The sequence below is a fragment of the Prinia subflava genome, chromosome 1, assembly GCF_021018805.1.
Source record: "Prinia subflava isolate CZ2003 ecotype Zambia chromosome 1, Cam_Psub_1.2, whole genome shotgun sequence".
NCBI lineage: Eukaryota > Metazoa > Chordata > Aves > Passeriformes > Cisticolidae > Prinia > Prinia subflava.
In genome coordinates, this window is record NC_086247.1 from 124,318,878 (window position 1) to 124,335,158 (window position 16,281).

The following is a 16,281-nucleotide window of genomic DNA, read 5'->3' on the forward strand; positions in this document are numbered from 1 at the left end:
CTATAAACCTCTACAGAGCTCAATCACACATGTCTTACTTCCTGTTTGACTTTATTCTGATAAGGCAAAACTAGGGCATTTCTCCCATTGGCAAGCACACATAGGAGGAAACCTGCTGAGTCATAAACAGCAAAGACAGCAGCAAAAACTATTCCAGTACAAGTAGATTATACGCACACATTTTTAATGTGAATTCATACTGAAGCCTTAAATAACTAGAACATATTTCTAAGGTCACAGTCAAGCAAACCATATTCTACAAATTCACATGGATGAATCATGAAGCCCATGGAAGACAGATGTTGGGAGCCCAGAGCAACCTCTAGTTATAATTTTCCACTCAAACTGTCATTGGAAGAGGGAGCAACAGTTGTGGTGACTTGGTGATAACAAAACCAAAAAGCTCCAAATCACATGATCTTTAGGTGCTAAAGTACAGCAATAACATTAGCAAAGATTACAAGGATTGGAATACACAAGGCCAGAGAAGCAGCGGTACTTCCTGAGGCTAGGCTTTTTATCTTGCTACCTGTTCTAGGTTCGAATGTCACACAACAGTGTCAGTCTCCAGAACACTGATGTTGTTAGAACAGGATAAATTATATTTTAGGCTCTGCTCTTACAAACAAGACTCAGGAATCCAGAGCAAATCCCAGAGGAGTATGCTTAAAACTATTCTCCCAATTACAAAGCCTACAGAGAAAAAACAAATGCTCTGCATACTGGGACAGGGTTTTCAAGAAATTTTACAACAGCCTTGTGGAACGTAAGAGGCTCCTACGCTGACTTTTCATATGCCTTTGATTAAATAATACACATAGGGCAGAGAAGAAGAGATAACCTTTAATTTCTCTTCCTTGCAAAGGGAGTTCTAACAATGATTAACATCAATCACTGAAACACCAGAATGTAACAGGAAAAGAAAATGCAAAGAACACATTAGCCGTTAGCATTTGTAACTGGTTTCTCCTCTTATACTACAAATACATTAACATTTTAAGTTCTTACTTTGTAATATAAACAGAATTTTAAATTTTAGATGTTCAGTTTGGGTTATACTAAATTGCATTAATCCGTGGGGGTATAGAGACCAGCTGCATCAAATGCTTAGTGACACAGCACTCCTAAAAATAAAAGCTAAGATTGTGGAAGCATACACATTTTGAGATTTAGAGTGATGTCACAGCTACATGGCTCTAATCATCATTTTTGAAGATCAGAATTTAGGACTTCAAAGCTTAAATCCCTACTTATCATCTGTTACGTAAAATACAGGCTAAAATAGTCTGTAGCAGACAGTCCCAAATGGTCAGTGTGAATCTCAGGGGATTGGGGGCAAGGGAGGAGGCTTGGAGAAAATAAAAAAAAAAAAAGAGAAGACAAGCAGTGAAAGAACACACATGGATTAGGAAACAACTTGAACGGTATGGTAGTCTGATCCTGAAATAACTATACAATTCCAAGGTTGGCATTTTATACTGATTTTGGATTTGGACTGGAGGAAAAGCAGCACAAAAGGAAACAAAGTTGGTTTGTTTGGGTTGGGCTTTTTTCTCCAACTATTTTTTTCCTCCAATTCTCAGACAAGATTCAAAGAATTTCATTCAAAACTGTGAAAAATAATTCATGCGCCTGGTACAAAATACCAGATACAGAAAAGGTAATTAGAGAACAATCAAACTATGGGGTATTTTCTACCTTGGGTGTAGGAAAAACAGCTCAAGACCATCATGAATCAAGCAATAGTAGCCAGGCCCACTAGAAGCTGCTGGCAACAGCAAATTCCTATGCAGCATCCAGATAACCACTCAAAAGCAGTAAGTGCAGCCTAACTCCACTGCTCTTCAGGGCTTTTGGTTTTCCTGGTGTGGAGATCAAATATCTAGGTATGCAGCAACAGGAGCAGGGAAAGGACGTAACATGAAAGGGAAGTCACACATTCAAAAAATACATGAGGAAAACAGCATTAGACAGACAAGGCAGGCAAAGATGATAACTGTCTAAAATAAAAGCAAGTTAGTTCAGAGCTACTGTATTATCCTGGTCTTACTGGGCTGTGGTTTAATAATTTTTGTACTTTCAGGTTTCTGCTCCAGATCACCACCTGACACTTGGCAGAAAATCTATCTATATCTGCTAAACTGGAAATACATTGCTGCCCTTCTCAGCATGACAGAATAAATACACTGTCTCCCACTTTGCCTGTCTTTCCCATTCTACATCTTAGCCATACTCTCCAGAACAGGAACCACATGCAGTCTGTTCTCTTCAGCACACAGTATGATAGAACTGTGGGCATGACAGGAAAAATACATTATCAAAAATATATATTTTATGTGATGACAATGGCTGCACTGCAAATTTAAGCCATACAACACCAAGGAATGTGTGTTAATTATTTTACAAAGTTAAAGACAAAAGGCAATGCAAACTTAGTGGAAAAAAAATCTTAATTATTTTGTTATTGCTGTGCTTGCCAGAATCACTAGCATCCCACATAAGAAACCAATTCTAAACTAATTTTGAGCGGAAACTTTCTTCTATAAATGCAGAATACTGCCCAATAAGCAAGAGGGGAAAAAAAACTCCACATACTTTAAACCACAGGAATTCTTAGTGAAATGGATGAAAGGACAATTAATAAGCAACATGCTGAATTTTGTTTCTAATGTATTGATACACACACATAGCACAGCTACTTCATTTTAGATTCTATTAGCCTCTCCTTTATTCTCAGCACACCTTTAAAAAGAAAACTCATGCCCCTAACATTAAAAAAGTGATCAGTCATACAAACTCTACTTTTAACCCTTTAATCTGTTTCACCAAAATCCCAAGAAGAACAATTATGAATGTTTTCTTTACCACAGTAAAGTATTTAAGTGATTATGAATTCATCATATAAGAACCAAAGCTAGAGGCAAAAGGGCTTTTTCCTTTAGCATGCATGGGGAACAGGCTATGTCTAAATGACTGTCTAGTTGAGCTCCAGATGCTGATCCATACAAAGAGCTGTTGCCCCACATTCTACTTTATATTTCTCACTGCTGAATGCACACATGCATGGGCACTTAACAGCAAAACGAACTGAAATAATACCAGGACAACACACAAAGACACAAAGTCTGATTGTCAGCAGACACCTGCCTGATTCTTCCAAGTCTCTTAAAAATAAAAAGCTTGCCTTAAGCCACTTTCAGAAAGTATCTTACATGCACAAAATAAACACTCCAGCGGTGATTTAAGCTAACCTGCTTGACTTTGAGGACTGCTAATCCACTTCAGTACAACAGGCAGAAGTGCACAGCTGAAAAGTGACACGACCCTAAAACACTTTTTAGCTTTGATTTGCCACACAAGACTTTATAAAGAAACAGACTTGAGACTCACTACTACAATTTTCTTCTCGAATCAAGGTCAAATTTGTACATATAAAAGCATGCCAGAGTACCTGACATGGGCCTACAGAAAGCCTGCTGACATCATGTGGACTTGAGACAAACCCGATCACACTAAACTCTAGTGTGTGTAAAGGGTCACTTAGCAGCACAATAACTTCATTAACAAAAAACAGCAATCAAAAGCAACTGCTTAACAGAATACAATCACCAACAGTAAGATCTTTTGAGGTTGTGGAAGAGTAAAATGTATACACCTATTTCCTACAACCTGAAATGTGGTAAGCATGCACAGGTCTACCATATTTCAGTAGGCCCTACAGAAAAACTCACCTGTCTCTAGCTCCAGAGAACATTCTGTACCACTCTACCATCTCAAAAACTAGGGTCAAGTGAAGGTGTTCTTCAGTGGTGTTCTTTTATTTTATATATATATATGTGTGTATATATATACACACACACTTAATTTTTAAATAATACCAAAAACCCCTTAAAAACATTTAAGTGAGGCACATTTATTGAAATAGATGAAACCTTTTGAGATGTCTTTCACGAAACCATTCCTTTTCTCCCCCCAGACTTCCGCCTTCAGAAAACAGACATTCACTCTAGATTATTTAAACTTCGAAAAATGCAAGTGTTTTCTTTGAAAAAAATATCTATTGTTACAGCAAAACCTTGGGTTTCCTCTCAAGCAAGATCATATGATTACGCGTTTATATTTTACTTTCCGCAGGAATTTGCACGCCCCCCATTTGCATCCTGTTATTCATTGAGCGTTTCCCTTCACTTCAGCATGCTGCGTTAATAAAGTGGAGCCTTGGCTCAGCCTAGGCACTCAAGGTGACAATCAGTGCTCCCTCTTGCATTTGTCAGATTTATTCTACAGGGTTTTCCATATATATCCAACTACACAAAACCACTCTTTCAAAAAAACCATTCTGAGAAGCACTGCATAGATAGAGCATGAAAATCAAACCTAGGGCTTTTCAGGGGTTTTTTGCTAATTCTGTTCTTCAAAGTACTGATTTTTCTTTCAGAAGGTGAATTTTACTGAAATAGATTCCGTTATTTAAGACAACTAAAATAGTATAAAGATCTTATTTTCACTCTTCTGTCTGTCAGTCATAAATTGGTTAGTTTTGTATATTTTCACTTAAGTCATTGATGTTAGTCTTTAAATACCTTCAGCTGGAAACTGACATTAACTTTATTTGCAGTCCTGTAACACAAAGGCCTGAAAAGTAGCAAAACCACTTTTTCTGCTAAATAAGCCTGTTAAGATAACTTCTACTGAAGGTATCAACTCTTTTTTTTCTCTGTAGAGAAATCATAGCCTTAACTCTAAATCATAGCCTTAAATTCTATTCGAGGACCTTCAAGTGCAAAGTGGGGGGAAGAGGCAGGAAGAATAAAAGTCAAGCAGTTCCATAGCATGAGAAATTGAGATGAGAAATTATTTTCACTCCATCTCAAGTAAGACTTGCAATAAAAAACTTGCAATATTGGAATTATTTCAGAAAACATAATTAAAACAACCACAACAAAACACATTTCATTGAGACTAGAACTTCTTCAATTCACCAAGAGAACATAGCCAAGCAAAATAATTTCTATTACAGCAGTCTACCTGAGATAATGTCTTGCAAACAGTTTCATGAAACTGAGGTGTCAAGAGAACTCTCATTTGATGGGAGAAAATATTTCTATTTGAGAAAAGCACCACCAGAAATGTTTGGCCAGCTCTAGTCTTGGAGCTTAGACTTCATACTAAGAATTTCCCTGAACAAGCACAGAAATCAAGACACTTAGATATATTCTTCAAGCAATAAAACAGAATATAAATTTATAAGCACTAATAAACTGAAGTCAATTGACACAATGAATGAAAATAAACATTCTGTATTCCTGCAGGGAAATGTGGAACTATTTTAGACAGGTTTCCTGAATCCTTTCAACCATGTTTTGGAGGCTGAGACAATCTTCAGCTGATGAGGACAGAGGTTATTTTAATGCCCAAGAAAGTTTAAAAACAACTTGAAATTTAGTATCAACTCCATTGCAATCAAGATTCTTTAGCCACAGCTGATCAGTAAGACTTCATCTTTAACATAAGAACTGTAAAATCTCAATGACTGGTACAAGAGAAGGACAATTAATTAAATACAATCTTCTTGCTTTATTCCTGCAATGAATAGGACCAGTGTTCCTGCCTTTGAACAAACTGGCATGAAGCCAACCAGTGCATCTCAGCCTCCAGAGCAGCTCAGGTAGTGAAGGACAGGGACAGGACTCCTCGGCCAGCTTGGAGGTGACCAAGGACACACACTTCTGACCCCATGACTGCTCTGAGTGCTGCTGTATTACCCTTGCCAGGACTGGGGTCAGGGCACACCTGCCCACATAACTGGAGAACCTTAGCTGTCGTTTTAATGCCTCATGCCCGGCATTAACCAGGGCTTGGACACAGGAAAGATTTTGTCTCTATTCTTTACAAGTCACCTTTGCACTAAACTGTAGGAAGGGGCACTATCAATTACTTCATATCAAAGTAAAGTTATTTCTGATGCATCATCAAGCAAAATACAGCTGGATGGGAAGTCATGTGACATTTTGAAATAGTAATAGTTTTACTAAGGCAATTTTCAGAGGGGGAAAAGAGAAATCTCTTGGGTATATTTGACAGTCTGATGAAAAGGATTAGAGGACTCATTAAGGGCAATATTACTTCCAAATGCAAAGCTTTGAATGACTGGTGACCTACGTGAAATATAAGTAGTTACATTTGGTTTCAAGAAAGTGGAAAGCTTACTTTACACAGTTACATTGTATATATTCACTCAACCGGAGGTTCCATTAAAATACAGATAAATTTAACAGTTTTAAGTACTTAAACAGCTGAAATCAACATAGAGCATAAACTGAATTTTACAAGCAGTTCGAACCCAAAGAAATTCCCAACGCTCACCGTCAAAAAAGCTTTTAGCTCTCAGGTAGCTGACGCTGAGCCTTAGCACAGAGAGCTTGTCCAGCTTGGCAATAACATCCTGCGGGAAGGGCAGCAGGCTGGCCAGGCGGTCCAGCTCCGCGTTCAGGCGGTCCCTGTGCCTCTTGGACGGGTTGGACTTGACTCCTTCAGCTGGGGACGGCTTTACACTGCGGCACAAAAACAAACAGTGTAAATGACAGCTCCTTTCCAAATACAACGCAAATATTTGCCCAGTCTAATGGTACATATTGTCTCAAACTGTAACAACCAAAATGTTTTCCCAAGTTACTTTGTTTCCCATTGGAAAAAAATAACTTCAGACGGCCTAATCTCCCCTCCAACACACATTGTTAAATGAAGCAGTTTGAGCTACAATGTCTATTTGAGCTTTTGAATGAATATTTGAAACCTTTGAGATTCAGCAATTTTTATAAAAAGCTTTCTATGTTTTCAGTCAAATGTCACTTGAATTCTTCCAAATGTTGGTATTCCAAATATACCAAAACCTTTTAGTAATATTTCTCTACAAAAAACCTTGACAGTATGCTTTTTTCACTTCAATTACAATTTCTCACAGATGTCCTTAATTTTTATTAGTTTGGAACAGGCTAGTACTAATTGAATACAACAAAAGTTTTAGCAAATTACTAGGCATCCAAAACTATACTATAAACCATGACATCTAGCTCAGCCAGCATGTAAAATCTTTGTAGCAAACACTGGGAGCTCATCCTTTAAATCCTCTCTCAGCTGAAGGCATTTCATTTGAGTACAACATGGCAAATGTATGCCTTTCTACAGGACAAGGAACACTTTTAAAAGCTTTGTGTTATGATTCACATAATGAAGTTTTTGTAAACTTGCTGTTTTCCATTCATATCCACCCCAAGCTCTAATTCCAGATATTTGGATACTCACCCCCTCCCACATACACAGAAGTCTGGGAAAAAGTTTAAACCCCTACTCATTTAAACTACAACTAGTCATTACAACAATGCTGAGACAGAATGGTTTATCTGCCTAAGCCGTAGTGCATTTTATTTTCTTTATTAAATAGTTTTCTAATTAAAGAGTGACTCATTGTCACTTTTCCAGTGCTGCAGTTCTACGTGAGATCTACAGCAGTTATCAATTTGTGCTGCTCTCACAGAAATGTCGGTTCTGCAAGATGCATCACCCAAAAATACTGAGCAGAAAGACATTCAGCAGCTAATTTCTTCAGTATTTCATTTAGTCTGCTCCCAACTGTCATCCTTATATCAATTATAAGATGAGAAATTGCAAGAGCTCCAATAGTTATTTTTGCCACTGCTTAAAGTAAACCATACAGAAAAGTAATTTCATCTTGAATTTTTAGTCAAATGGGTACTGATAGAGTGGAAATTCTTATTTTTAGTGTGTTTTTGCTTTACATTTCAATTACACCTATTGTTAGTTTAAATCCAAACCCTTCTTTTTACAATCATTGCTTGTTCAATTGTTACTTGTCAAAAATTTGCACTTAAGCCTGGCTGCCTGCTCCCCAGCACTACAACTGCCCTTTTCCACATTAAAGAAGCTTTTTGCGGAGCCTGGAAATGCAAAGGTGCCATAATGCAAAATGTTGATACCAGACAGAAACATAACAGCAGGAATTACTTCCCAGATGGATAAAGTTAAACTTGCTGCAGAGAAAATATTGTAAATTAGTGGTGCTTTAGCCTAAAACATTTGAAAAGTGGGCAAAACAGTTGAATCAAGAATCAGGAAAATTCTTTCTCCTGAAAAAAACCCTAGGTGCATCATCAATGGCAATGGATGACTAACTATTTGGTTACATATGTGCTTCAGTCACAATTCACAACTTTGGCACCAGCAGTTCACCATATTCCCAAATGAACGTTAAACTTTAAATAATTTAGCAAGGTTTTCTTCATATTCTTTTATGCTGGCAGAAATTTAACTTGTACAAGCCATATGATTAGCAAAATTTAAATACAGCCCTAAAAATAAAGTTAGAAATCATCAAACGTTAGCAGCAACATTAAAGGGTATTTCTTAAATATTTTTAATGTATTAGACGGTTTCTAAATGTAGAAACAAAATAAAGGATTTCAAACATTAAGCATGTAACAGTTGTATAACAACCAGTGAACGGCTAACTATTATCAAATCAAAGTGGGCTGCTTCTGAAAAGCAGAGGACCCCACAGAAATCATTTAATACACACAAACTTTACCACATAAATCAGCACTAAGTAATAGGCTTTTCTATCTTAACTATCCCCTGCTTTGCTTACAACTTGGAAATTGACCGAGTAGTTGAAACTATATTCAATCTTGCAGTCACCTCATCAGATTGTCAATTAGATGTGATTGTTTTTCTACTTTACATTTACTTTCTAAAGATTTCTCTTAACTAGCTCAAAGCATTTCTGAATACTACGTTACCAGTATTTGCATCATTGATCTTGCCATATTCTCTCTCTCAAATCAAACACCGATTATCCCTAATTTTCCCCTTTGTCACCCAACTAAAATTCATTATATAAAAATGGATCCTTCAGCGACGAAGGGAATAAGGGCAGAAGTGCCGGGAGCATAAGCAGCAACTTAACCATTTTCCATCCACTTATAGAAAACCTTGATGCTAAAGACAGCCCAGCTTCAATGCAGAAAATTATCTTCAAGGCAAATTATGTGCTATGTCAAGATTAAATCCATTCTTCTGCTTTATTTAAAAAAAAAAAAAAAAAAAAAAAAAAAAAAAAAAAAAAGACTAAAAGAGGGAATATATTTAAGCTGATCTTTCCATTCTTAATCTTCTACCTTTCATAGGAAATCTGAATTCTCTAATCAAAGGCCAGAGGTATCTGTGAACTTCAGTGCCTCTGTACCTGTCTACATCCCTTGTTACCCAACAGCTGCAAGACACTTGATCAAGCACATTTAATTTTTGATTTACAGTTTTAAAGGATTTGCTATCACAACACCAACTGACTGCTGTTCTCACAGGTCTGCTACAGCACACTTAATCAGAAGTTTTCACTATACATGCTCATCACATGCACCTTCATAGACACCAACCCTAAATTTTTTAAAAGTGCACATTTACCTGAGTCTTAATTACTATCAAAAGGCAAAATTAAGTTTCAATATTTACATGCTCATTTGTATCATTTTAAAGGGAAACTTTAGCAGTTTCTGAGAAAATACAAAGAAAGCACAAGTTTATTTTGTTCATAACAATATACAGCACTGAGGAAAAAAGTTGAAAACTGAACAACTAAGAGCTTAAAAAGCATGATACCTTAGTAAGAAGACTGAAGTGTGAAACGAAATCAGAGAATAAAAATGTGCAAGAACACTAGAGATAGAGATGTATTTTTAAAAAATTAATTTGTTAAAACCCCTTAATTATTAGTTCATCAGAACTATCTTATTGCTTAGGAAAGAGGGGCATGAGGAAAAACATACAAGTCACTTAACTAATGGATTTCATCTTAGCTTTGAATATTTTTCATCTCGTATTTAACAGTACATGCAACAACATATCTTTTCCTTACGCCCAGGATTTCACTCAGTGGAGGCCAGGCATATAAAATCAGTTATGATACTAAGCAAGTAATAGGATCCAAAAAAAAATAAAAAAAATCTTTATTTACTTTAGCAGCTGAAAAATTCTTCTAAGAATTTACTCTTATTTCCCACACTGAATTTACGATTATTGAAAATTTCTTTGATTTCTTTGGAAAGATGATGATTTCTTTGGAAAGAACAGATAAGAATTACAGACTATCAACCTCAAATTTACTGTCAACTAATCTTGAAGGGGCAGCGACCCTTTCCAGTGGCTCTTTCAGCAGATACCGAAACCAGTCAAGATTCAAACTGCTGAATTGATAAAGTTGTTTTACCATAAAAACTACCAGTGACATGCTACTCATCTGATGCTGGGCTACTGTTTGCCATCCAGTAGTAAATGTTAGTTCAGGTTAGTTTGGTGCATGAAGGATTCAACCAGCATGATAGAACCACCCAGAACACCAATCAAGGATGAAAGTTTGACACTCAGTTTTAACATATTTCCCAACTTTCTAAGATAACAAGGCAACATTTCTTGGAAAAAAAAGAAAAAAAATTATGTCCTGTCTACTGATCACATTACTTATATATGTATAGCTTCATTTGCTGCAGATTCTCTTTCTAAAAAACATTCTTTTGCAAGAAACATTGACCAAAACCAACCAATCAAAAAACCCCCGCAAACCTTAAAAAAGTGACTTTTAAGCAGCAATCTACATGTAACACACAGCTACCTCAAGACTAACATATATATATATAAGAAGTTTATTCTACGTAAGACAACAGTCTTACTGTCTCCATTTCAACTAAGAGGTGCAAATTGTTTTATCACAGACACTGCTATACACAAAGGAATATATCAATGATTATTTTTCTTTTCTGATTAACTTCCTTTTTGAAAGCTTATTCTGGCACCTCTTGTTTGTTTGCCTTGAATGAACACATAAATAGTTCCAATTTTTTAAATTAAAATGTCTCTGCTCTACTTTCTAACACTGCTAGGACTATTGATCACTAAAGATCAATCAGTCCGAACCCTGGAGTACTCAGTGTCACGAGCACATTTAAGATAACAACGAATAAAACTCTATCATCATTTTTTTTATTTAGTCTACTACATAAACAAATCATTATGCATTTTGCCTCTGCATAGCATGAAACATTTAGAACTCCCCACCCCATTCCATATCTATTACATTTACCCAGTTATACAAAACAATTCCTATCCAAACACTGAAAAAAAGAAAAACAAACCAAATCAGAGCTATTAAACAGAAAGACATAAAAACTGCAAGCTGGAGCTGTACTTACATAACACCTTTCATCCCACATCAGAATCTATCTGCAGTAAACCCCACTTCCATAAAACTTGCATTTTCCCCCCAATTACAATGCTACTATGTTAGTTCACTTAACAATCACTAGACAAAAGAAGCTGAAGACTTGGAAAAAAAAGACAACGACAGAAAGCAGGGGCCACGCGTTGCTCCCCAAGCCTCAAGTGGGCAGTGAAACATCCCCCAGCCCTGCTGCCACCAGGGGGACTCACAGGGTTTAAACCTTAAAGAGGGAGGCAATTGAAAAGCTCACAGGTATTGAGAAACTGACTTCTATAGCACATTACAAGCAATTGTGGTGCACGTGTTTAGCATCTTTTTCTTCTCTTCCTTTACATGACAAGATAACGAGATGAATTGCAGGAGCAATTGCCTATTATGTTCCCCTGCAATTGCTTTTCTTTTTCAGCTGCAATACTGTAATTCCCAACTGAATCAAAAAAAAGCATATTTTAACACTTGGCACAGTCAGACAACAGCCTGTGATTCCCTCTCAAATTCAGTTCTCTACAGGGCACGTAGTAAAAACTGGGAGTTGTAAGGAGGACGTTTGTTAAATTGTTATGGAGTTATGACCATGGCTTTCATGAGTTATTTGTACCTGAAACAAGAAGTATTTCTTCTGTTTAATTTTTTTCCCATGGCAACTATGACATTATATTTAGACCTTCTATTTCTATAAGCTGTCTACACAGATTACTAATTATTATGCTCCATTAGAAGGTACATATATGGCAAACAAAACACTACAACTATCAACACATAATCTCTTCTACAAAAGATATTAGTCCCACTAATATATCACCTCTACCTTTTTCTTTTTTCTTTTTCCTGAATAACTGTGAATTCTACTGAGGGGAGAAAAAATTGAATTCAAACAGATGAAAATGACAGTAGTGTCAAACCTTTACTTGCCAGGACCAAGTACATCTTTACTCTCTCCTACAATCAGTTACAAAAAGCTTGTTGCCTGTCTCACTTTTTTTTGGACTAAAGGTGTGGTCTGTAAGTAGTTATGTGAGAAATCAGAGCCGTCTGACCCACTAACAATATTCTCCAAGGCTGGTCCAACAGAAGCAGCAATCAAAGGTATTTGAGAAGAAAAAAAACACACAAACACAATAAATGTGTTAAAGGCAAGATAAATGTCTTACATAAAAATAATTTCCAGTAACCCAAGCAAGGTGGGTTAATAATCAGCCACCACTTCAGTTACAGGTGAACAAATTGTTTCAATAAGAATACTTTTATTTTGAGAAGAAACTTCTCCCTTGGATCCTAAGGCAAAGTCCCTCAATAGATAAATAGTTCCCATTAGTAATAAAGCTTCAAGTTCAACTAATCACAGCAGTTCAGCCAACTTACATAACAAGAAGATACAGGGAAAAGGACTACTTACATAGACACTACAGTAAGGTAAAACAAAAAGGTTTCACATCCTCTAGGCAAGGCTAACCAAAATTTAAAAATAAGCTAGATATTAAGTGATCTTCCCAGCAAGGCAGAACACCTCATCCTTTCACAATTAGAACCATTTGCCTTTAGCTATTAGTAGGCTGCAAATATGACCAATATATTTCATTTCCTCATAAACAAACACTGATTTCATTCTTAAAAATCCAAATCTACAGTCTGAATTTATTTAGGTACCTCTACATATTTATTTGGAAATGAATGGTAAAAAAAAAAAAAAAAAAAAAAAAAAAAAGCAGGAACTGGTCTTTCTATAATTAATGCATTTTCTAGCAAGGGAATTAAATATATCTATATATATTCACATTTTTAGATTTTTTATCTAATTTGTGAGGTAAAACCCCAAGCTATGTACATGCATTCATTCTTACAACTCAAATCATAAAGAAGCAAGCACTCAAGCTAATTTCCTTCACCCCAAGACCGAGTTGTCTGCTGCAAATCTAAAAACATACCATTGACAATATGGTTTTGTCAAATATTTTTCATTCTCTCCTTTAATGCTTTTGTACTCCTTGTAGTTATTCTACATCTACAAAAGATTTCTGTAGCCCACAGAAATGCACCGGGATTTTTTGAGCTTTGCTTATTTTTCTTGCAACTCAGTAGTCTACCTTTGCTACTTTTTACGACACATATTCTTGACTTTCAGTTGAAAGTGCAAGTTAAGCATCTCCTCTAGCCTAAAAATTCCCCTCTCATGACAGCAACGTGTTAGTGAAGCACATAAAACCTAGGATGCAAACATAAAGCAGGTGCATCACACAAAATTACTCTGGCACTAAGCTGCTCCCAGAGTTTCAAAAATATAAATTAATAAACAAAAAACCACCATATAGCCAGGCTTTCTTTTTCTCTCTCTCTCTCTCTTTCGACTGGTCTACAGCACTTGGGTTTCTCTGGCTCTGCACAAACAAACGCATCTCCTGCGGCACTGGAGGATTCAAGAGGAGCGTCCAAGCCGGGGGTTCAGCCCCCCCAGGCAGGCCCTATAAGCGATGGGAACCGGCCAAGCCTTTCTCGACTCGGACGCCGCGTTCCCCGCAGAGACACCTGAGCGGGCCGGCGGCGCAGTGCGGGCCGGGTGCGCAGGGGCAGCGCGGCACCGGCCCCGGCGCCCATCCCCGCACCGGCCCCGGCCCCGGCCCCGGCGGGGCGAGCGCAGCCACCGCGCGGAGCCGTCACCTCAGATGCCTCCCAATCTAGGTCAGCCGGCTGCGCCGTGCTGCCGGCACCGTTCCCTCCTTCCACCGCCCCGACCCTCCGCGCCCCGACATTCCCTTCTTTTTTTTCGCGGTGGAGGGGGAAAAGCCCTACAAGCAGTAAGAAACCTGCCGGCACGCCGAAGCAGCAACACTCCGGGCGCCCCTGCCCCGCACGGCCGCACGCCGCCCCCGCCGGGCCCCCGCGGCGCGGTGCGCGGCAGGACGGCGCGCCCCCGGGACGCCCGGCGCTCGCTCTCCCCGCCTCGCCTCGCCCGCCCGCGGGGCCGCTTACATTTTCTGCACAGGTTTCCGCCGCTTGCGACTGGCGTAGGTGACATTGGGGTTCATCCTGCCGCGGGCGCCGCCGGCCGGGGGCCGCCGCCCCTGCCGCCCGCCTCGTCCCGGCTGCCGGGAGCGGGCGAGCCCCACCGGTGCCGCAAGCCCTCGCCTCGCTCCGCCCGCGGGCCCCGCTCCTATCGCCCGCGGCCGCCCGGAGCTCCCTCGCTCGCAGTGGCGGTGGCGCCTTCCCCGGGCGGGCGAGGACGGGAGGCGGAGGCGCTGCGGGGCGGGTTCCCAGGTGATCGGCGGCGGCTACACCCACTCGCCGCCCCCGGAGGGCACAGGTACGGGGGCGGTCGGGGCTTTCCAGCGCCGCTCGCCCCGCGTCTCCCCGCCGAGGCGACGCCGTCTCCCCGTCGGCTCCTCTGCGGCGGTGGGAGGCGCGGCGGGCTCTGCACCCCGGCGCGGCCGCCGTCTGCCGGCCGAGCGCCCGTCACAGTGCGCGGCGCCGGGCCCGCCCCGCAGCGCCCGGCCCGGCCGGGCCCGCCCCGCCCGCTGACAGCCGCCCCCGCCCCTCGCCGGGGAGGCCCTGGCGGCGGCGGCGGAGGAGCGGAGCCGCCATGTTGGGAAGGTCACGCCAGGAGAGGGAGCACCGGCGCGGCGGCAGGGGGAGCGCTCCGGGATGGGCACGGGGACCGGGAGAGGGAAAAACACCGGGCTTCTGGCGGCCGGGGAGCGATGCGAGCGGGGCTCCCGCGGCCGGTGGGGAGGAAGGTCAGCTCCGAGCGCTCACGTAGCCCTAATAACAGAAAATAATCGTGTCAGGGGAAAAAAAAAAATCACAGCGTTCAGGTTGAAAGACAAATGACACCAGCTCAGGGGCACTGTGAGGTCCGTGTCTGTCACTCCCCGTTCCCCCCCTCTTCCCGCCTCCGCCGGGCTGACACCGTCAGGTCGCCCCAGCAGGGAAACCCAAAATAACACGCGAGCGCCCAAAATAGGGAGTTATTGGGGGAGAAGCGGAAAGGCACCGGGCTCCCCGAGGACAAGGACAGCAGGACACCTGGGGACAGAACGGGAATCACTGGGGGCAAGGTTGTCTCTCGCCAAGCACCGGGAGGACCGGCGGGTCTCAGTGACCGACGCGGCTCATGTCTCGTTAGGTGATGAATCTCTGAGATATTTACGCTGACATTTTCGGCTAAACACTTGTTTCAAGTAAAAGGAACTGCATGAGAAAGTTACTGCCAAATTGCTGACCAGTAAAACCGTCCGAGCAGAGCCCCGGTGCCGGTCTGACCCGCCGTCGCTTCCCCGCCTGTTCTCTCCCTCGGGTCCGTTTCGCCGCCGCTGCCTCAAGCATCAGAGCTCTTCCCTCCCCTGGAATAACCGCAATAAATTTTGTCTCAGCGCTAAACCTGAGAGCCCGGGAGTCTGCCTGTGTAACCACAGGTTGTTCGCGGTCTCGGCTGAGACGAGAGCCGGGAAGAGCACCCTTTTCTCCCTTTCCCACGCACCCGCGCCCCATGGGCACAGCTGCCCCGCCGCCGGAGCGCGGCTCGGCCCGGCCCCGCCGTGCGGTCCCCCCGCAGCCGCCGCCCCAGCGGGCGGGAGGCCGGGCCGTGTCCGTGGTGCTGCTCTGGCTGCCCGTCCGCAGGGCTGGCCGGCTGTCGGCACCGCACCCGCGGCGGGAGGCTCGCCCCTTCCTTCACCGCCTACTGGAGCCCCGGTTACACGGGCGTTTCTGCCCCGCTCTGCCGACGGAGTTGATAGCCATGGTCCCGGTGTTATCGGGCGGCAAAAACCTGGGGCTGAGCGCGGCGCCCGCCCCGCGGCCCGGCGGCTTCCCCGGGGCGATCCTCTCGGTCCCGCGGATCCCTTCGGGCCGTGCCCGCCGGGACCATCCGCGGGCGCCGGCGGCGGCACTGGGCAGCACAGAGCGCACTTGGTTATCAGCTTTATTCCTCGGGTTTAGTTCCCTGACATCCTGTGCCGGGGGCAAAGCACGCTGAAGCCACAATAGGCAGATGAAATTAA

The 16,281-nt window shown here is 41.8% G+C and overlaps 1 protein-coding gene across 1 annotated transcript in view; it reads right to left on the bottom strand.

Moving 5' to 3' along the window:
• The window catches only part of AHR (aryl hydrocarbon receptor), a 62,788-nt gene extending 46,900 nt beyond the window's left edge, over window positions 1-15,888 (bottom strand). The window contains exons 1-4 of the mRNA XM_063411151.1: window positions 15,762-15,888; window positions 15,505-15,624; window positions 14,258-15,043; window positions 6,367-6,554 (exon numbers count right to left, since the gene is read on the bottom strand). Coding sequence (XP_063267221.1) covers window positions 6,367-6,554; window positions 14,258-14,313 — 244 coding nt within the window. The 5' untranslated portion in view covers window positions 14,314-15,043; window positions 15,505-15,624; window positions 15,762-15,888. The remainder of the gene's footprint in view (window positions 1-6,366; window positions 6,555-14,257; window positions 15,044-15,504; window positions 15,625-15,761) is intronic.
• Window positions 15,889-16,281: the final 393 nt, after the last annotated feature.